Source organism: Sarcophilus harrisii, chromosome 4, assembly GCF_902635505.1.
Source record: "Sarcophilus harrisii chromosome 4, mSarHar1.11, whole genome shotgun sequence".
NCBI lineage: Eukaryota > Metazoa > Chordata > Mammalia > Dasyuromorphia > Dasyuridae > Sarcophilus > Sarcophilus harrisii.
Genome location: NC_045429.1, coordinates 766,318 through 786,848, shown reverse-complemented (window position 1 = coordinate 786,848; position 20,531 = coordinate 766,318). Strand labels below are relative to the sequence as shown.

General features: G+C 53.2%; 1 protein-coding gene across 3 annotated transcripts in view; it reads left to right on the top strand.

Annotated features, from left to right (window-relative positions):
• Nucleotides 1-20,531, top strand: part of AK5 (adenylate kinase 5) — a 179,300-nt gene that overhangs the window by 153,058 nt on the left and 5,711 nt on the right. For all 3 annotated transcript variants that reach the window (XM_031968858.1, XM_031968857.1, XM_031968856.1), the window contains exons 9-13: nucleotides 649-691; nucleotides 1,313-1,357; nucleotides 14,677-14,840; nucleotides 15,777-15,896; nucleotides 20,309-20,482. In XM_031968858.1, the coding sequence (XP_031824718.1) occupies nucleotides 649-691; nucleotides 1,313-1,357; nucleotides 14,677-14,840; nucleotides 15,777-15,896; nucleotides 20,309-20,482 (546 nt within the window). The remainder of the gene's footprint in view (nucleotides 1-648; nucleotides 692-1,312; nucleotides 1,358-14,676; nucleotides 14,841-15,776; nucleotides 15,897-20,308; nucleotides 20,483-20,531) is intronic.

Here is a 20,531-nt window from a genome sequence, read left to right as displayed (position 1 = left end):
CTTTTTCCAGGGAGTTCAGACAAAAAAACAAACAAGTAAACAAACCTAGGACAAGTTATTGCCCTGATATTCATTCTCTCCTATGGAATGTTCTGCATCCTATCTCAGGGTAGTTAAAATCCCCGTCTTGAGCAATGTATCAGAAGGAACAAAGAACAAGGCCTGGGCCCCAAGCCTCGATGTGACTTAGGAATAGAAAAGTGCTCATAATTTCTGCTTCGTGCTCATAAGATGACCCTGTATCTCTAGACCTCTTGGAAAGATAGGAGGGAGTTTAGCAAAAAGGAAACAAAAACTGAAATATTCTCTGGGTGAGTATGCAGGCCGGGACCTGCACCAGATGCGGCTGGAGTGCTGGCCGACGGCTGGTCTGGCCGACACAGGAGAGCGCTACGCCACAGGGAGGGACCTGGGAGACCGCCCAGGCTCCTCACCATTGAGATTCTATGAGAACCAGAACATCACATTTGGAAGTTATTTTCCAACCATCTGTCCCTGCCCCTGCTCATGATCATCAAGGACACAGAAATAACTCAGGGTTAAGCTCTCAAAGTGTTTTTCTGTGACCGTGTTAAACTCAAAGAAAATATCAATTTTCTCATGTTTATGATAATTTTTTTTCAATTTGCAAATTGTTTCACTTTTCAGGGAGATGATGAGATCAACATTTTTGGGGAGGACATTCTGGACGGTAAGTTTCATTCAATGATAATATATATTCATATGGCCTTTCATTATTAAGAATCTACACTATGCAAGGCACTGGGTCAGGTGCTGGGTAGGGATAGAAAGCTCAAAGTGAAGCTCTCCCCTTCTGTTCTGGAGATCTCCCCGCCCCCAGACAAATAAAGAAGAGATGAGGGAGAGTCTCATTCAGGTGTGGCCATTCCTGGATGGCTGCTGAGGTCCCTTCCAGCATTCAATGGTGGGATTCCCCAATTAGCTGCCCCAGCCAAGACCTGGAGGCCTGGGAGAAAAAGGGAACAACCTATGAATAGGACACTTCCCAGGAGCAATCCAAGCGGGGGGGTCCAAGGCACAAGGCAACACAAGGGTACTGCCAACCTCGTGAAGGGAGGATGGGGCCAGTGCAACCAGGACAGCGTGGGAGAGGTTGCTGCAAAATGGCGCCAGAAGCCTTCCCTATCCTGGCTCCTTGTCCCTCAGCATGACGATGAAGACCCTCCCTTCTTGTAGGAGCAGGAACAAACCACCCAACAGGTTTAGGCTTCTAGATACCTTAGACGCTAAAAATCATGATCTCAAACGAGCTTTTCCAGCCAAATCATTTTCCCATGTTTTAATGTGACAGATCTTGCAGAAGACTTGCAGAAGTCCAAGATCATTTTCGTGATTGGTGAGTACCACGCATCCAGGTTCTAAAGCCTGAGCTTATCATATGTCACAAGCCATCTGGGCTTGAGCTTGGTTTTTAATATGATGGTGTCAAAACTCGTTTCTAAAATCTCAGGCTCTTGTGTTAAAGTCCCCCAAGTTTGGCGATGGTGACCTCTGAAGTCCGGGTGTTGTCATCTGCAGTTGTATGTGTCTTTGTGACCCCATTTGGGGTCTTCCTGGCAAGGTACTGAAGAGGTTTGCCATTTCCTTCTCCAGCTCATATTACAGATCAGGAAACTGAGGCAAACGGGTGAAGTGACTTGCTAGGAAGTGTCTTCTAGACTCTAAGCCTGCTGCTCTAGCCACTGCATCAATTCATCACTTACCAGGTCCTAGGACCCTTAGAGTCCTAGATTTAGAACCATCTACTCTGACCCCTCATGGTCCATTTGGAGAAACTGAGTCCTGAAGTGACTCCAAGGTCACCCAGGTGGGTGTGGCTCAGTCCCCATTCTCCTCCAACACAAAACGATGTTAGAAGCCCCAGGAATCTCTATAGGGTCATCCTCTGTGAGTGTTCCCCCTGCATTTCCCTACCAGTGCGGAGTACGGCCGGCTTAGAAGCCCTTCTTGCCTTGCCATCTTCAATGTCAATGTATCTCCATAATGTAGGCAATAGACTCAGCAGCCTGGTGGTGCAGCGGGTAGAGCATGGACTCGGAATGTGATTTCCAGTCTGTCCTCAAAGCTTACTACTTGTAGGACCCTGAGCAAGGGAAGCGCTGCCTGCCTGTTTCCTCATCTGTAAAATGGGGATCATAACGCACCTCCCTTCCAGGGTCCAGGATCAAATGAGATCATGTTTGTAAAAGCACTTGGCCCCAACAGCCACAAGGTGACGTTGTAGCCAGGAAAGGTGGCACTGATGTCAGGAAAACCTTCCTAACGACTGGAGCTGTGTGTGTACTAGGGACAGACTGCCTGAGGCTGCTGGACAGATAACAGCTCTTCAGGCGTTTTGGAGCAGGATGCTTCTTTCTGCCTGGACTGGACTGGGCTCCGCCCCACTCTCAAGCATCAGGGAAGACTCAGGAAAGCAAAAGGTGCCCCCAGGAATGGATGTGATCCAGAGAGTGGGGAGTGGAATTGTGTCGAGCTCTGAACATAGGCTGCAGATCTGGAAGGCTTGAGTAGACTGCCAGGGTCAAAAAGTCTCAGGCAGCTCCTGTTCGTGTGGATAAATGGCCAAGCAATAGGAATGGCAAATCTCAAAAGGGGAAACAGAGAGGGCTGATAATTAGTCAGAGGTCATAACCTTACTCATTTATCAGAGATGCAAATTTGTGTAACCTTAAAGTAACCCTCATCAACAATTCCAGGTGCAGAACTCTGTGTTTGTGGGGAGGCTGGCACACTCGTTCATTGTCAGTGGAATTGCAAACTCACACAATCTTTCTGCAGAGCCTTGGAAAGTACTTAGTAAAAATTATTCTTAAAAAATAATCATGCCCTGGGGAAAAGTATCAAGTTGCAATAAAAGTTAGACCCCTAATTAGACCTAAAAGGGTGTGGGACAACATCCTAGAAGCTGATGCTTGGTCTTCCCCAATGGACCAAGAAGCCATGAAAGAGTATTTTTTAATGCCACCTGCCAAAAGACATTGGGGACGACCTTACATCATAACTGAAAAAGACAGCCACCCCTCCCTGGCTGAATGTGACAGTTGGGAATGGTTAAGTACTTGATTGCAAATTTGAGCAATCTGCCATTATGCTAAGATCTGCAAGAATGAGTAATACAAAGAAATCTAAAAGGAGCTCAAGTAATGAAAAGTAAAAACAGCAGTTACCGGACGGATGACTGTGCTAGAGCTCAGCTCCACAGAGTTGGCTTTTTCAAAAACATTTCATATCACTGATTTCCTTTGTAACCCTGGGCACTTATTCTGTTCTTCTGAAAATGTCTTTCTACGAAGGGTCTATCACAGATGACACAGGACAGGAAAAGTGCCGGTGAATGAGGGGAAGACAGTCCTGAAGGGGACCCTGTGTGGGCAAAGTCATGAATTTCAGTGGAAATGGCTACAAAGTTCGGGTGGTAGCCGGAGGGCTCAGAGGATAGAGTTCAAATCTGACCTCAGACACAGTCTTGTGACCTGGGCGAGTCACAGTCATCGCCTACCTGAGTTTCCTCAACTGTAAAATGGGGATAATAATAGTACCTGCTTCACGGGGCATTAGGAGGATTAAATGAGGTGATATTTGTAAAGTGGTTAAGCGCCTCGCACTATGAAAATGTGCACTGCTATTATCATTTGCCTATGAGCACACCTTAAGGAGACTAATTTCTTTAAATAATGGCTTTTTATTTTCAAAATACCTGCAAAGAGAATGTTTAACACCCATCCTTGCAAAACTTTGCCTTCCAAACTTCCCTCCCTCCTTCCCACCGCCTTCCACTGGACAGCAGGCTGTAGGCTATAATGTACGACCGTCCTTCAATACGTATTTCCACATGTACCACACTGCCCCAAAAGGATCAGAACAAAAAGGGAAAAAGAGAAAGAAAAAAGCAAGCAAACAATAACAAAAAAGGTGAAAGCCCTCCGCTGCCGTCCGCCCTCACTTCCCATGGTCCTCTCTGGCTCTCTCCATCGCAAGTCTGTTGGCACTGGCCTGAACGACGTCAAGGTTGAAAAGAGCCGCCAAGGAAACTAGTTTGGAAGGTGGAAGGTGGGACGGACTGTGGCTGAGCCTCTACAGCCCTCATCAAGTCCCGCCCTTGGATGCCCAGCACAGCAGCAGTTGGAGAAAGTTTTCTTCTGCGCTGGGTTAGGGACTCAGCCCGAGGCCGCGACCATGCCGGTGTCTGAGAGCCGCCACAGAGTCCCCGGAGCTCCTCGAGACGGGCCGCCCTGGCGTCTCCAGCATCCCCGCCCAGCACCGGGCACGTCATGCTAGGGCTTGGGGACAAAAAGGCCGGTTGTTGTCCTTCAGTCTCAAAGAAGCCCCAGAGCACAGCGCGGGTCGGGAGCACGTCACCGCGTGTCCAGCCGAGGCCGAGCAGGCGGACGGCAGCTTGGAGGCTACCGCGGGCCAGGCACAAACATGCCCTGGGCCACTTGGGGTGGTTGCGCGGCCTGGGGCACCTCCGGCTGCTTCTGAGCCCCCTGAGTCCGGCTTTGTCCCAGAGCGCGGCCCTCTCTGAGGGGGAGGGGCCCCATGCGGGGCGCTCCGGTGTCCTCTGAGCCCCCTGGGTCCGGCTTTGTCCCAGAGCGCGGCCCTCTCTGAGGGGGAGGGGCCCCATGTGGGGCGCTCCGGTGTCCTCCGAGCCCTTGGGTCCGGCTTTGTCCCAGAGCGCGGCGGCGGCGCCTTCAGTGAGAAGCGCGGACTTGAGGTTCGGGGCCTCTTCAGTCTCCGCTCCTGGGAGAGCCGGTGCCGAGATTCTGAGCCGCCCCCGGCCCAGAGGAGCCCCCCCATCCCCCGGGATTCTCGGCCTGCTCCCGTGATGCTCCCCGCGCTCCCCGAGGCCTCCCCACCCAGGGGAAGCTCTTGTTCCCCTCCAGGCCTCTGAGGCCGAGCCTCATTTCCCTTCTCTTGTAGCACTCAGTAGGCGCTTACTAAATGTTCATTGACTGAGTGGCCGATGTCCTCCCCGGCGCCTACTGCTTGTGCGTCCCTGCTTTTCTCGGTCTGAATGACCCAGGGCAGAGGCGCTCCCCACCCCCACGGGGGATTCTAGGATGGAGCCGGCTGCCCGTGGGGGGGCAGGGGGAGGGAGGAGGGATTCTGGGGCGGGGCCGGCTGCCCCGTGAACTCGGGGCCCGGGGGGCCCCGCCGGACGGCCTCAGCGCCTCCCAGGGCCCCCAATCCCGGGGCCCGGAGGTCCAGCCTTCGGACCGCCGCGGCCGGGCGGGAACTGGCCTGGGGCCGCCCTGGACCGGTCCGGCTCCCCTGCCCCCAGCGCCTCCCCAGGGGCCCCCCGGGGCCCAACAGCTTCCAACCCCGGCCCCCAAGCAAGGGCTGGCCCTGCTTGGGGGGGCGGCGCGGCCAGCCAGCCCTCAGGGCCGGGCCATCCTCCCCCCGCCCCGTCAAGGAGCGGCCCTGTCTTCAGCCCGCCCCCCCCTGGCGGCCCCCTCCAGCCCCCCCCCCGGCTGGGCGGCCCCCCTGCCCTGCCCCCGCTGCCCCTGCCCCCCCGTGCTGCCCCTCCGCTGCCCCTCCCCCGTGTGCCCCTCCGCGTCCCTGCCCCCGCCCTGCCCCCGCTGTGGCTGCCCCTCCGCTGCCTCCCCGCTGGCCCCCTCCGCTGGCCTCCCCGCTGTGCCCCTGTCCCCCCGCTGTCTGGCCCCTCCGCTGCCCCTCCCCCCTGTCGCCCTGCCCCCCAGCTGTGCCCCCTGCCCTCCCCCTGTGGCCCCTCCGCTGTCCCTGCCCCCCGCTGCCCTGCCCCCCCTGTGCTGCCCCTCCGCTGGCCCCTCCCCCTGTGGCCCCCTCCGCTGCCCTCCCCGCTGTTGCCCCCCGCTGTCCCTGCCCCCTCCGCTGTGCTGCCCCCCGCCCTGCCCTTGCCCCCCCTTGCCCTGCCCCCCACTGTCCCTGCCCCTCCCGCTGTGCCCCCCGCTGCCTTGCCCCCCGCTGCCCCTGCCCCCCCCGCTGCCCCTGCCTCCCCCCGCTGTGCTGCCCCCCGGGGAGGAACCCTGACGCCAGGCGGGGCCGCGAAGAGGCTGAAGCTGTGGGAGCCGCGGACCAGCCCCGGCCAGGGAGAAACTTGGGGCGCAGGAGTCGCCCCGAAAGCTCCCTTCATTTGCCCCGCGGGCCCACAGAAACGGCCTCGGGGAGGCCGACAGGAGGGCCCCCACCCCCCGCCCCCTCGGCCCGTTCCAAAGGCCCCGGCGAGGCACTCCTCATCCGTCGGAGGAGGCGAGCAACTGCCCATTTCCTTCCAGCTCCAGCTCTCCGGGCCAGCGCAGCAGGGAGGGCTCCCCGGGGGAGGCGTCGGGCGCCCCGCTTGCTTCCTCGTCCCCCGGGACTTCTGCAGCTTCCTCCCCAGGTTCTCGCCGTCCCACCCGGACAGCCAGATCCTCCAGCCGGGCAGCCATTCCCCTGAACACTTCTTCCCTATTGAAGTCCTCGTCAAGGCAGATGGAGGCCTCCTCGCCCGCTTTCTTTTAACGGGGAATTGCAGTCATCAGATTGGGACGGGGCGGGAGCATCCCTGCCGAGAGGGACTCGATCGCACGCTCTGTGCTCTCTGGGGCCTGCCCAGCGCTTTTCCTCCGCGACCCGACGAAGCAAGGCAGGGGTGGTCGTGCCCATCTTGCGGACGATGAGGCCGAGGCTCTCCCACTTATCCAGGATTTGGGGTCCCGACAAGTCCCCTGCCGAGCAGTCCCGCATTGTGGATTATGGCGCCGGGTCTAGATCCCCGTCTTCTGATGGAGGACGCCTCGCCCCCTCGCAGACACGCGTCGTTTCTCTGCTCACTGAGGCTCCCTCCCGGGCTCCCCTCCCCCACCCAGAAATGGCTGCAGTCGCGACCTCCCGCTTTTCCCCAGATTCCGGTCATGAGCCGCCTCCCACGCGGTCTCAGGTGTGGCCTCCGATTCACCTCCGGGAGTAAAACTTTGTTCATCTTGCTCATTCTCCCCCTGGATGCCAAAGAGCCGAGCCAGGCAGATACAACGATGGGATGATGGAGGATGGAGGGTGGAGGGTGGGGGTTGGAGGGTGGAGGGTGGGGGATGGAGGGTGGAGGGGGGAGGATGGGGGGTGGAGGGTGGAGGATGGAGGGTGGGGGATGGAGGGTGGAGGGTGGAGGGTGGAGGATGGAGGGTGGGGGATGGAGGGTGGAGGGGGGAGGATGGAGGATGGAGGGTGGGGGATGGAGGGTGGAGGGTGGAGGGTGGGGGGTAGAGGGTGGAGGGTGGAGGGTGGGGGATGGAGGGTGGGGGTGGAGGGTGGAGGATGGAGGGTGGAGGGTGGAGGGTGGAGGATGGGGGATGGAGGATGGATAGCTAGACAGGCAGATGGATGCCCGAGAAAGCCAGAGAGAGACAGAGGCAGATCTGATTGGGGCTTTACCAACACTAGGCTAAGCAGAGGACATCTTTGACCTCGAGGAGCGGACATTCTAACAGGAAAGCCAGCGCATTAAATTAGCAGTGGAAATGGGAGCAAGGAGGGCTATCCAGGAGCAGTGGCAGCGCCTGAAGAAGGGGCACAGGAGCCCAGTTCCGGCCGCCCTGGCCGAGCGGTGGAGCAGGGAAGGAAGTCCCGGTCTCTGGTGGGGCAGAGGTGGTCAAAGAATGGGATCTTGGTAGGCGACTACAGGGAGTATCCACGATGGACTGTTCCATCCTTGTTGAACTTTCTCCTCGCTGAACATTCATTCTTTCCAACGGGGAAGCGGCTTCTTTCCCATCCCGCCCCACTCCCGCCGTCTGCTCCCAAGGACAGGATCCAAAGGAAAGCTCGTGGGCTGGTCCTGTTCCTGAAGTTCTTCCCCTTTCCTGACTGACTTAGGACTTTACGTCCCCTGACTGCGGATAATACAACCGTCCTGGGTGATGTTGAGGGGTGTGTTTTGTTCTGTGTAAAGAAAGGGACGCCAGAAAAGGGAGCTCTCCCTGGTCTTGGTATTCGGGCTAAAGAGTATCATCAGCAGATGAGAATAACCGAGGGAGGATGGGACGGCCCTGAGGAGCAACAGAGAGAAAGCGATTGGCTCATTCTTACCAACAGGCCAGCCCTTTCGGTTCCGTTTGGGAGGAGGCTGCCCCCGGTCACATTTCTAACTCCAGGGGTCCTCCCTCTTCCCACAGAGGTTTTCCCTGATTCCCACCTTATCTTGGCTTGTATTTCCTCAAATATCCTGACGGCCGTCACCGCCACACAGACAAGCGGGAAATTGGGGCAGCATTCCCTCAAAGATTTCTCTTTGCGTTTGCAAACTGCAGGTTTGAGGGAAAGTTCCTCCTTCCTGGTGCAGAGCAGGGAACCAGTAGACTTCAGAACACTTGAGGAATACCTCTGCAAGCTCGGAGCCAAGGGCAATGACTAGAGATCTGGGAAAGGAAGGCTCTGCCCCTGATTAGGAGGGCCCTCATGGGCATGGGGTGGGGCCATGGGGAGGAGGAGTGACCCTCCATTTTCTTTTTTTTCCTTTTTTTTTTAATTAAAGCTTTTTTTATTTTCAAAACAGATGCATGGATAATCTTTAACATTCACCCCTTGCAAAACTTGGTGGTACAAATTTTTCCCTCCTTTACCCCTCCCTTAGATGTCAAATAATCCAATATATGTTAAACATGTGCAATTCTTCTATACATATTCCATAATTATCACAAACAAGTGCATATGGTGCATATCTGCACCAAGAAAAATCAGATAAAAAAGGAAAAATGAGAAAGAAAGAAAAGCAAGCAAACAACAACAAAAAGAGTGACAATACTATGTTGTGATGCCCACTCAGTCCCCACAGTCCTCTCTCTAGGGGCAGATGGCTCTCCTCACCACAAGATCATTGGAACTGGCCTGAATTGCCTCGGCCGCGAGGCAGAGTGTGTGGACCCTGGAAGAAAAGAGATAAGGGCAAGAGAGAGGGAATGCGCAAAATGGAGGCAAGTCAAATCCATCTGATCAAGCCTCCTTTTAATGGGTGCAATAGTACAGATATCTATAGCAGTAGAAAAGAAGGCAGGGTTGTTCAAACACAGTACAGGGTGAGGGTCCTAGACAAAGGGTTGGTATCCCGCCCAAGGATGAGCTGCTCAGATGTTTCTGGTGGCAGGAAGCTCTATGATGTGATTAGGGGATGCCTAGATATCTGCCTATTCAAAGTTAGGATGTGATTAGGAGATTCCTATTCAGGAAGTCTTTGGCATGATGCGATTAGGAGATTCAACCTATTCAAGGTTGGCCTTATGTGGCTGTAGTTTAGGGCCGGCTCCCCACACTGAATCACCTGTTGAAAAGAGCCATGTCCATCAAAACTGATCACAGAATAATCTTGTTATTGCCATGTATGATCTCCTAGTTCTGCTCACTTCCCTCAGCATCAGTTCATGTAAATCTTTCCAGACTCTCTGAAATCCTCCTGCTGATCTTTTCTTACAGAACAATACTATTCCAAAACATTCATAGATCATAACTTATTCAGCCATTCTCCAACTCATGGGCATCCACGCGCGTTCCAGTTCCTTGCCACTGCAAAAAGGGCTGCCAAAAACAATTTTGCACATGTGAGTCCCTTCCTCTCCTTTATGATCTCTTTGGGATATAAGCCCAGTGGGAATAGTGTTGGATCAAAGGGTGTGCCTTTGGTAGCCCTTTGGGTATACTTCCAAATTGCTCTCCAGAATGGCTAGACAAGTTTACAATTCCACCAACAATGTATTGCTGTCCCAGTTTTCCCACATACCCTCCAATATTCATTATTGTCTTTGCCTGTCATCTTAACCAATCTGAGTAATATCTCAGAGTTGCCTTAATTGCATTTCTTTGATCGGTAGTGATCTAGAGCATTTTTTCATATGACTAAAAATGGTTTTAATTTCTTCATCTGAAAATTGTGCATATCCTTTGACTATTTATTAGTTGGAAAATGGCTTGAATTCTTATAAATTTGAGTCAATTCTCCCTCTATTTTAGAAATGAGGCCTTTATCAGAACCCTTGAATGTAAGATTTTCCCCTTCTAATCTTGTCTGCATTCGTTTTGACTTTTTAACTAAATATAATAAAAATTATCTATTTTGTGATCAATAATGATCTCAAGTTTTTCTTTGCTCACAAATTCCTTCCTTCTCCACCGATCTGAGAGGCAAACTATCTCTTGGTAGGGGCAGCCTCCTACCCTTTGTTCTTCTAATTTGCTTAGAATATCACCCTTTATGACTAAATCATGAATCCATTTCAACTTTATCTTGGTATACAGTGTTAGGTATGAGTCAATGCCTAGTTTCTGCCATACTAATTTCCAATTTGTCCAGCAATTTTTGTCAAATAGTGCATTCTTATCCCAAAAGCTTGTGTCTTTGAGTGTGTCAAACACTAGATTATTAAAGTTATTGAGATTTTGTCCTGTGAACCTAACCTATTCCCCTGATCGACTACTCTATTTCTTACCAAATACCGAATGGTTTTGCTGACCACAGCTTTATAATATAGTTTGCACTCTGGTACAGCTAGGCCATCTTCATTAGCATTTTTTCATTAATGCCCCATAATTTTGTTCTCCAGATGAACTTGGTGATTATTTTTCCTAGTTCTGTGAAGCGATTTCTTGCCTCTCCTCCAATTTCAATCAAGCCTCAAATCCTCACATAGCACCCCAAAAGTGACCCGGAGAATCACAAAAGCACCACCTTAGAAGGAACTTTGAGGGCTTCTTCATCCCCAGGAGGAGCCAGTCTTTTAGGGTTAGAGTCGGGTTAGGGTTAGAGTCGGGAGGCGCATTTTAGGTTTCCAACTCTAACCCAACTCTAACCCTAAATTCGCCTCCCGACTCTAACCCTAACCCTAACCCTAACCCTAACCCTAAATTCGCCTCCCGACTCCCGACTCTAACCCTAACCCTAACCCTAACCCTAACCCTAAATGCCTCCCGACTCCAGCCTTTGCTTGAAGACCTTCTGTGAGGAGAATTCACTCTTTTCTGAGGCAGCCTGTTGCATCTGGACTGGAGTACAGCTGGAAGTTCTTCCTTTTTGCCTCTTATATTCATTTCTTTGACTGTCATTCTTTCCTCAGGCCGAAAACAAAGCAAGTCTTCTCATTCCCTTCGGTGACCGTCCTTCCAGCCCCTGAAGACGGCTCTTTCAACTGAGCTTCCTTTTGCATTTCTTCAAACCATTTACCATCCAGATCGCCTTCTTTGGAAGCATTTTTATCTTACCAGCTGCTTCCTCCAGGGATGTGCTGAGGAGTGTTTAACAATCAGCTCTCACAGGAGCTCTATTTCTGGAATCATTCTGGAACCACTTCAACTTGGAATAGTGCCCCCAAAGTTCCTCCTTCATTTTCGTCTCAGTTGCCTCTGGGAGTGGGTTTGCTCACTTAGATATCTTGCAGAATTTTCTTTTTTAAAACTTGGTTTTATTCTCTGCTGCTTCTCTCTGTTTTAGGAGATGTTCCTGCTCACAATCACCCATCATCCTTCAATTAGGATTTACAGAATAAGGTTCATTTTAATCCAGTGGTTGGACATCTCCCTTCATGTGTCTGGCAAATAGGAAGGAGGTTAATGGTCAGCTTGTGATGCAGGGGCTAGAACTCCAGAGCTGGAGGCAGGAAGGCCTGAGTTCAAATCCATCCTCAAACTCTTACCAGCTGTGTGACCTTCCCTGCTCCCTGGCCCTCTTCCTAACTTTAAAATGCAAAGAACGATAGCACCTCCCTCATAGAGTTGTAGTAAGAATCTGATATAATATTTGCACGGCGCTTCAGGAACCTCCAAGAGCCATACATCACGAGCGCTTTTGGCAGTCTCACTCCTAGAACTCGGTCTCCTTGGTAGGGCAGCTCATTGCACTGGGCAGACTTCTGCATACAGTTATTCTCCTCAGCATCGCCCATTTCCAAGAAAGCCCCCTCAGCAGATGCCAGTAAGGGAGCCCTTTGCTTCACTCCCTCTCTGCGGCGCCCCTCCCGGCACCAAGCTGTCCCCCCTCTGCTCCGTCCAGGTTTCTGCAACTCCCTCCATTACTTCCGCCACATTTTAAAAATCTGAGGTGATCAGTAAGTTCTCTGTGTATCCACAAAGCTCAGCCACAACCAGAGCCGTCTCTGAGGGAGCCTTTGTGGCTGAATGGGGAATGGGCTGAGTGGGGAGATACCGGCAGACCCGCCCTCACCCTCAGTGCTCTGAGATAGTGAAGGCTGCACGAGGGTGGGGACAGTGTCGGGGGAACTATACTGGGAGATGCAGGTTGGATATGGGAGATTAAAGGTCCTGGGATGGCTGGGAGCCTAAGGAAGTGGGAGGAGAGGGGATTCCCATATAATGGGGAAGGTTTAGGGGAAAGGCCATGACTCCGTTTTGGACACATGGGGTGCAAGATGTCCACTGGACATTCAGTTTGAGGTGTCTGAAAGGCAGTTGGGGAGAGAGAGATTGAAGGTTGGCTGAGAGACTGGCCCCGGGAAAAGGGAGGTCGGAGAACTAACGGCATAGAGATGGCCATTAAATCCATGGCAGCTGCTGAGGTCACTAAGCGAAGCAGTACAAAGGGAGAAGAGAGGAGGGGCCTGACCCCGAGGCACACCGAGGGTTACAGAGCAGGGTCTGCAGGAGGGCCCCTAGGAAAGGTTAGCCAGGTGGGAAGAAAACCACAAGAGCCGGTGTTCCCCAGAGCCTGAAGAGAAGAGATCAGCCAGGAGAGAGTAGAGCCAGTTTGGTGTCTCAGAGACCCTCGGCCCTCGGCAGAGAGGGGTTTCAAAGGGTCAGAAGCTGGTCTGTAGGGGGTTAGAAAGAGAAGGGCAGGAGAGGAGTGGAGGTGCTGCCTGTTGGTGAGGTGGAGTCGCCGGCCCAGAGACACCCCCAAACTGTCCTGGCTCCCTCACAGGGGGAGAAGGCCGAGCTAGGGGATGGAGCTAGAGGAGTTTAGCCACCAGCCCAAGACTTAGCTTGTAAACAGGAGAGGAGAAGAAGGTGTTCCCTCACCTCCGCGAGGATTTATGAGGAACAAATCATCCCACACTGATTTCATTTCCTCTTTGACAGGGTGTCTAGACTGGCAAATTGGATAGAACAGTTCTGAATGGGCAAAGTACCAGACAGGACTTTTCATGCGGGCCCAAGAGAGGAGATGAAAGGATGGGGGAGGGGAAGACTGGGCTCCCTTCGGAACCGCAAACAAGGGCTTGGCGAGTGGGCCGGAGCAGTATCGGGGGCAGGAGGACAGGAGGGCCGTTTGGGAGGTCTGTTCCAGCAGAGCTTCGGAGACCGGGGAGCGGATGGCAGCAGGCGGGCTCCTTTCTCCACGGCTTTGAAATGCTAAGATTTCGGAAAGAAAACGGGCTCGGTTCCTGGTTTTCTGCCAAGGCAAAGGTCTGGAAGCTGCTCTTTGTATTTGTGCATCACCCCAGGAAGAACGGTGGTTGCAAAAAATTGGGTCTGAACTTACAACTTAGTGCAGGGAACTCCCGGGGAAATTCCCTCTACATGCGGCCACGAGGCACCTCTCAAGAGTGGCCGTGGGCAGCTGAGAAGGTGAGGGGGAGGGTGGGTCGGGGGCAAGATGGAAGGCCGCCCCTCCTGGGGACCGCAAAATAAAGTGGAGGCAAAAGCTCCGGCGGGGTTCTCCCCCACGCCAAGAAGGGCAGCAAGGCTTTGGGCTAAAGTCCCTCGAGGACTTCTTTAGAAAAGAAAAAAATCCTTTCCTCTGTTTTCATTTAGGGAAAGCGACTTTTTCTACCGTTAAAAAATGGGTTGTCCAGTTCTTTCTAGCTTATTTTTAAATTTGAAAAAGCCGTCACTCGGAGAAAACTTTGCCTATGCGACGGAATCCGGCCGGGGAGGGAATCTGGGAGGGCCCGAGGAGACTTCCCCCCACCAGCTGCCAGCCACCCCTGGCCGGGTATTGCCCACCCTCCCCGGCAGCTCCTTCCTGGGACCCTTTTGCCCCCGCCGCCCATGTTTCCCTCTCCCACAGGGCATCCGGTGGCTGGGGCAGCACGGGGGTGGTCGGGTCTCCAAGGGCGAACACAGTGGGCAAAGCCAGGCAAAAATTCTCCCTTGGCGTCATTTCCAAGGTTCCGTCTTAAGGAAAGCGATCACCTTCGGCTGCAGACGTGGCAGAAAGTGTTCCTAGGCAAGATTCAAGGCAGTTCCAGCCAAGATTCATTTAGAAAGTACGACTGGGCACTGAATGCCAAGCCAAATGAATGGTCCCTCTTCTGGGAGAGACCTATAGAATAAATATTGTGTGCATTCCCCCAAATGCACCCAAAATAAGTTGTCTTAGTGGGGGGGGGGGAAGGGAGGAGGGATGGGGATGACTAGTGATGAGAGGCACCTGTACTGGGCCTGGCCCCAAGCTGGAATGCTTCCAAGGTGTGGGAGGGAGGAAGGATGCTCCACACTGCGAGGATGGAGACCAGGAGGAAGGAAATGGCCATGGTGACCCAGAGTGCCTGAACACCGGGGTCAGCCTTAGGAAATCCTGTGGGAGCTACCCATGCCAAGAGCTTGAAGTGCCCCAAGAGGGGTCTTGAGACGCCTGCCTCGGTCCTGGCCCAGGACACCTGCCTCAGTCTGACTGGGACGCCTCCCTCGGTCCAGGCCCAGGATGCCTGCCTAGGTCTGGGCCAGGATGCCTGACCCGACCTCTCCTTCTCCTTCTTCCAGGGGGTCCAGGCTCTGGCAAAGCAACCCAGTGTGAGAAGCTAGTGCAGAAATACGGCTTCACGCGCATCACCCCCGCCGAACTGCTGAGGGACGAGCTGGCCTCGGGGTCCGAGAGAAGCCTGCTGATCGGGGAGCCCCTGGAGCGGGGGGAGCCGGTGCCGGCGGTAAGCAGCTGGTGCGGGACACCTGGGCGAGGCAGAGGGAGCCACGTGGGCTGAGCTGGAAGCACCCGATGCCCACTTTGCTTTAGGGCCCCCCATATCCTCCAACCCCCAGGGAATCAGGCCCCCATCATCCCCCAACATGGGACCTAGCCTGGGCAAGGAGGGTGCCCCACCCCAAACACCCGTCTCCCCCAAAGACATCGGTCCCCCAGCAGCAGCCAGTGCGGGACCCCATGGGGGGAAGCAGAGGGGACCCACGCCACGTGGGCCCAGCTAGAACCACCCAGAGCATACCCAGCCTCGAGAGCATCCCCATCCCTGCCCCCCCCCTTCAGCGGAATCAGCCCCCCTCCAGCAGCTCTTTTCAGACAATGGAAAGAGAATGGGTTCCAAGCTGTCTGGGCAAGCCAGCAGGGGCTTCAGTACACACTAAGGTGTAGACTGTCGCCTTTCCTGAAGACCAGTTAGAGGGGAACAGGGGTGCTCCTGGTCAGCAGGTGCACCCTGGGAGGAAGGGGGAGGGAAGATGGGGGCTGTCACCCCTATCTCGAGGATGAGGAAGCCGGGGGCTCAGGGAGGCCGAGGGAACCGGGGGCTCAAGGAGGCTAAAGGAGCCGGGGGCCCAGGGAGGCCGAGGGAGCTGGGGGCCCGGGGAGGCCGAGGCCGAGTCCTAGCTTGGCCCTCCCAAGTTGCCAGCCCCAGCCTGGCCCCCATTGGGGGCCTGCCTTTACTTCCCTGGCCGGGGCAAATTCCTCCACAAGATTTATGGAGCTTGGCTGGCCCGGAAACTGGCTCCCTCAAACTAATTTCATGTTCTTTTATTACAATCAATTTAATGGCTGCCTCTCTTTTCCTGTGGACGAACCGGGGGAGCAGACCCCCTTAGAAGGCACAGCCCTGCCTTCCTGCATTTTCAAGGCCTTCTCTTTCCCACAGGATGCCATCCTGGAGCTCCTGAAGGAAGCCATGGCTGCCCACCTTGGAGGAGACACGAAGGGTTTCCTGATTCAAGGCTACCCCCAGGAAGTGAAGCAGGGGGAAGAGTTTAAGCGCAGGGTGAGGTCCTGTATGCACAGTTTTAATTTTCTACTAACTCCTGAAGGATGGAGTGGCCCAGAAAGAATCCGGGAAGGTGACTTCTGCCTGGTTCTCCTCCTTCTGGAGGCCGAGGTCCCGAGTCCCTTCCTGGGGGCCGAGTCTGGTCTGCCCCTGCCCCAAGTTCTAGGAAAGCTCTGGCTTTCAATGTACGAACATACCAATGTAGGTCAGAGGAGTCACTCGGCTCCTACAGCAGAGCGGATTGGAGCCCGAGAGCCCCCAGTGTGCTCTGGACCCAGGATTCAGGGGCTGGGGAGCAGTCCATGATGCTTCACGTGAACTCCAAAAGCAAGGGTATCAGTCGTGATTTCGGACAAGGTTCCAATATCCGTTCTTATTTATTTGAGGGTACAACCAGAAAATGATGTTATGCTTGAAGGATCCATTAATGATGAGCCAGTATCAGTGCATGATTATAAATATATTATAAATCCTTAAAGGGATAGTCCATCAAACTGCAAGAAGAAATAGTGAAATGATCAAGTGGAGGCCCTCTGTGTAAACCTGTCAGGTCTAGACAAACCCAAGAAGAAATAAACAAACAAGCCAAGAAGTCCCTGAATAGAATTTTGGAAAGGTTAGAGATAACAGCTATCTGGAAAATACTAAATGGGAATAAAGAGGAATATATGTATTTCTCAACGGTGCATGGCACCTGTATAAAAAACTTGGTTATGCATTGGGACACAAAACTTCATAAGTCAATGCAGAAAAGTAGAATACTAACCACATCCTTTGCTGATCACAGTGTGACAAAAATGATTTTCTTTAAAGGCAATTTGAAGAAATAATATAATTGGAGATTCACTTGATCCTGAAGAATCAAAGAGCAAATCATAGACGCAATAAAAAATTTCATAAAAGAAAATTACACTGAAACATACTTAAAACTTATAGTATTCGGCTAACCTGCTCTTTAGGGGAAGTTCTGTATATCCAAGGACTTTCATCAACAAAAATTCACGTCTAGTGGAAGATAGCATTTATTTCATACCCTCAAAAGATGCAAAAGTTTTGCCTGCTCTTGTGGTCAGACTAACTACCCAGAGCGTGAATGGGAACTCATAAACTACCCTTAGGAAGGAACCGAGTTTGGGATTCCCAGATGATTGTATCATATGCCTGGTGAAGGTTCCGCCTTCTGCAGGACTCCTCCCACTTTCACGGCCCTGCTATAGAGACCAGTAAGTTTTGTAGTCCTGCCCCTTAACTCCCTCTTCTCTCCAGCCGGTCTCTCCTCTCCACAGTATCCAACACAGCCCCTTCCTAAGGGGTTGACTTTTAAAGTAATCCTGTGACTAGCAAAACTAACAAGGCTCGGGACTGATGGGCTTTGGACGGCCTTCCCGTCATCCGTACCCTGAGAAATAACTCAGCGAAAGGAAGGGAGAAGGGGCGTCCTCCATCCCTTGCTGTCTCATGGCTGCATTTCCTCAAGGACTTTCCTTCTGGTCTGTGGATCACCCAAACAACCCTCCATTCTTCCCAGGAGCCGTGTTCATCAGGCTCCCGCTTTTCCATTCTTCCAACTCTCAAACACGGGGTCACTTTGGAACTTGAAGTAGCTCCTGGGGGCACCGGGAATACCTAAGAAATCTCTTCTCTGAGCAACAGAAGGCTGGAGTCTGGGCGTGACTTTCTAGGCAATATCCCTTATTCCAACTAGGAACATGGGCCATAATGGCTCCTGTGAGGCTTACTGGCCAGTTCAGGCAGGCCCGTGTGCGTCTGTCCTGAGGCAGAGGCTTCTACCACAAAACAGTTCTCGGGGTCAGAGTACCCCACTTTGTAACTCCAAAGTACCCAGTGTCTCTTAGACAATGAGTAGCTGGGAAAGTAGGCTCTCCTGCAGACTTTGACCTGGGGAAGTGCCTGCAACTGCCTTCTTGGGCTTTTCTTTCCTCCCCGTCTGAAAGGGGTACATCTCTCCTCTGAGAAGGTAGCCTTCTCTCTCTCTGAGACATGATCCAGCCTGCTCTTCCCCTGACTGGAAGCCTGGACAAGCAGGCTTTTGCCATGCTGCTTGGTTAAAATAATGAGGGAGGAAGTAACTGCTTTTCAGAAGAAACTCCGGCTGTGAAGAGAGCTTTTGAAAACAAGTTTGGAGTGTTCCCATCGAGGTGCAAAAGCACCCTCAGTGTGGCCCCCATAAAAACTCTTCTACCCACAGATTGGGAAAACCTGGAAACAGAATTTCCCAACTCGGTGACAAATCTTCTAAATGGAGACTTCCGGCGGCTTTGGACCCGCATGTTAAAAACGTCAAAGTGCATCATCATCCTACCCTGAATTTATAAGATCAGATTGACAAGAGGGGAAAGAAGCAAATTCAGCACAGATCTTTGCCTAACTTGGAGGAGGGCCTGAAAAAAGAATATTATGATTTAGCACATTCTGACTATTTGGGGGATTACCTTTGCCTGCTCTGACAGTTTTGAAAAAGTTTTTGACTTCTTATTTGAATTTATGATTTAAATTTTTTAATTTCATTTTGAATAATTTTTATTTAGATTTCTTAAAAAGTTTTGAAAGAAATTGAATGTAAAACCAGACATTTGAATCACCATCTACCAAAGTATGAAGAACATGATATTCAAAAATAATGAATCAATTACACTGCTCTCACTAAAAGCATTAATTTTTTTTTTTTATGAGAATGAGTCAAAAACTGCCCATGGTCCCCTCAGGACATTTCCCCTAAAGGGGCTATCCATCCCCCCCCAAATGGCAGCCATCTGTGGCTATCTAGTCTGATTGACACCTGGGGAAAGAGTCCATGCTCCCACTCGCCTGATGGCTGGTCCTCCACACCTCAGGGGCCTCTTGGATCACTCTGGGTGTGGGGCAGCTATTTCTGATTTCCAGCCTGAATTTTACCCACAAGCCCTAGCTCTGCCCCTGGGCCAAACTGGTTTCTGGAGAGGCCGCCTTTAAATCCTTGAAGACTGTCCTCATGGGTTGGAATTGGCTCTAATCCAGGCTCTGCCTCCCCCAGATCCTCAGTTTATCCTCCTATGTCAGGGACCTAATGTCCCTCCTCCTGGCTGCCCCCTCTACACACTTTCCATCCGAGCAACAATCTGTCTAACTTTCTAACTGGCCAGCCCTGGAGAGGGCAAGGCTGCCGAGGTTGGAGAGGACTCACTTTTGTCTTCTAGTCTTGCAGCTGCATAATACAGTGCCTGGCACACAGCAGGTGCTTAATAGATGCTTCCTAGGTGAGAGACTGAACCTGGCACACAGCAGGTGATTAATAGATGCTTCCTAGGTGAGAGACTGAACCTGGCACACAGCAGGTGCTTAATAGATGCTTCCTAGGTGAGAGACTGAACCTGGCACACAGCAGGTGATTAATAGATGCTTCCTAGGTGAGAGACTGAACCTGGCACACAGCAGGTGCTTAATAGATGCTTCCTAGGTGAGAGACTGAACCTGGCACACAGCAGGTGCTTAATAGATGCTTGCTAGGTGAGAGACTGAACCTGGCACACAGCAGGTGATTAATAGATGCTTCCTAGGTGAGAGACTGAACCTGGCACACAGCAGGTGCTTAATAGATGCTTCCTAGGTGAGTGACTGAACCTGGCACATAGCAGGTGCTTAATAGATGCTTCCTAGGTGAGTGACTGAACACAGACTGTTCTCACCGGGCTGGAACAGAATGGAGCCATCTCTCTCGCTCTAAATCGTGGAGAGAAAAAACTAGAGTCCTGGTCCACTCTGCAACGCCCTGAGGGAGCTCTTCCTGGCCCCCCAGGGAGCTCTGGGACCCCCAATTAGACCATCAGTGGGGGGGCTGTCGGGTGCAGGTGCCTCCCATAGCTCAGCTGCCGGTGGTCTGAAGTGGGGGAACATCCCCCGCAAAAGGAGCTGTTAACCTCAAGCGCCCTGACAGGGGCCGAGGGGAAGGCGCCGTTCCCGGTATTTTCCACACTTCGCTGTCCCTGGAACAAGGTCTCCCCAGGCCAGGCCCAAGACCAAGCTCCGACCCCCGAGGCCGGCATGACCGGACAGCCTATTTCCCAGAATCCTCCCAGTCCACACGTGGCTGGCAGTTCCAAGAAACGGGCCGGGGCTGCTCAGAGGCCCGGGGGAGGAGGCGGACCAAGGGAGGCGTCTGCTGCGCTCACCGGGAGCGCCCTCACCTTGCCTCCTTTCTGTCCTTGCACTTGGGCCTGGGTTCAAAGGCCGAGTCGGTCAGTCTCACATCTGCCCCCTAAATTCTGAGGTCCTTATACCCCCTGCGGGGCCCGGGCCCTTGCAGAGGGCTAGGAGCTCCCACCAGAGGCTGCAGAACATTCTCCTGGGGGAAGGGAGGCGGGCGCGGGGCTCCCCGGCGGAGAGCTGAGAGCCCCTCCCTGTGTCCCCAGATTGGAGAGCCCCACCTGGTGATCTGCCTGGAGTGCTCGGCGGACACGATGACCAGGCGCCTCCTGCAGCGGAGCCCCGAGACCGGCCCCGAGGCCCTCACCGGCCGCATCCGGACCTACTACCAGGCCTCCGCCGCCCTCATGGCCCTCTATGAGAAGGCACAATTACACAAGGTGAGTGGGGCCCTGCTCCCCGCCACCCAGGAGCCTGTTTGTCGTGGTT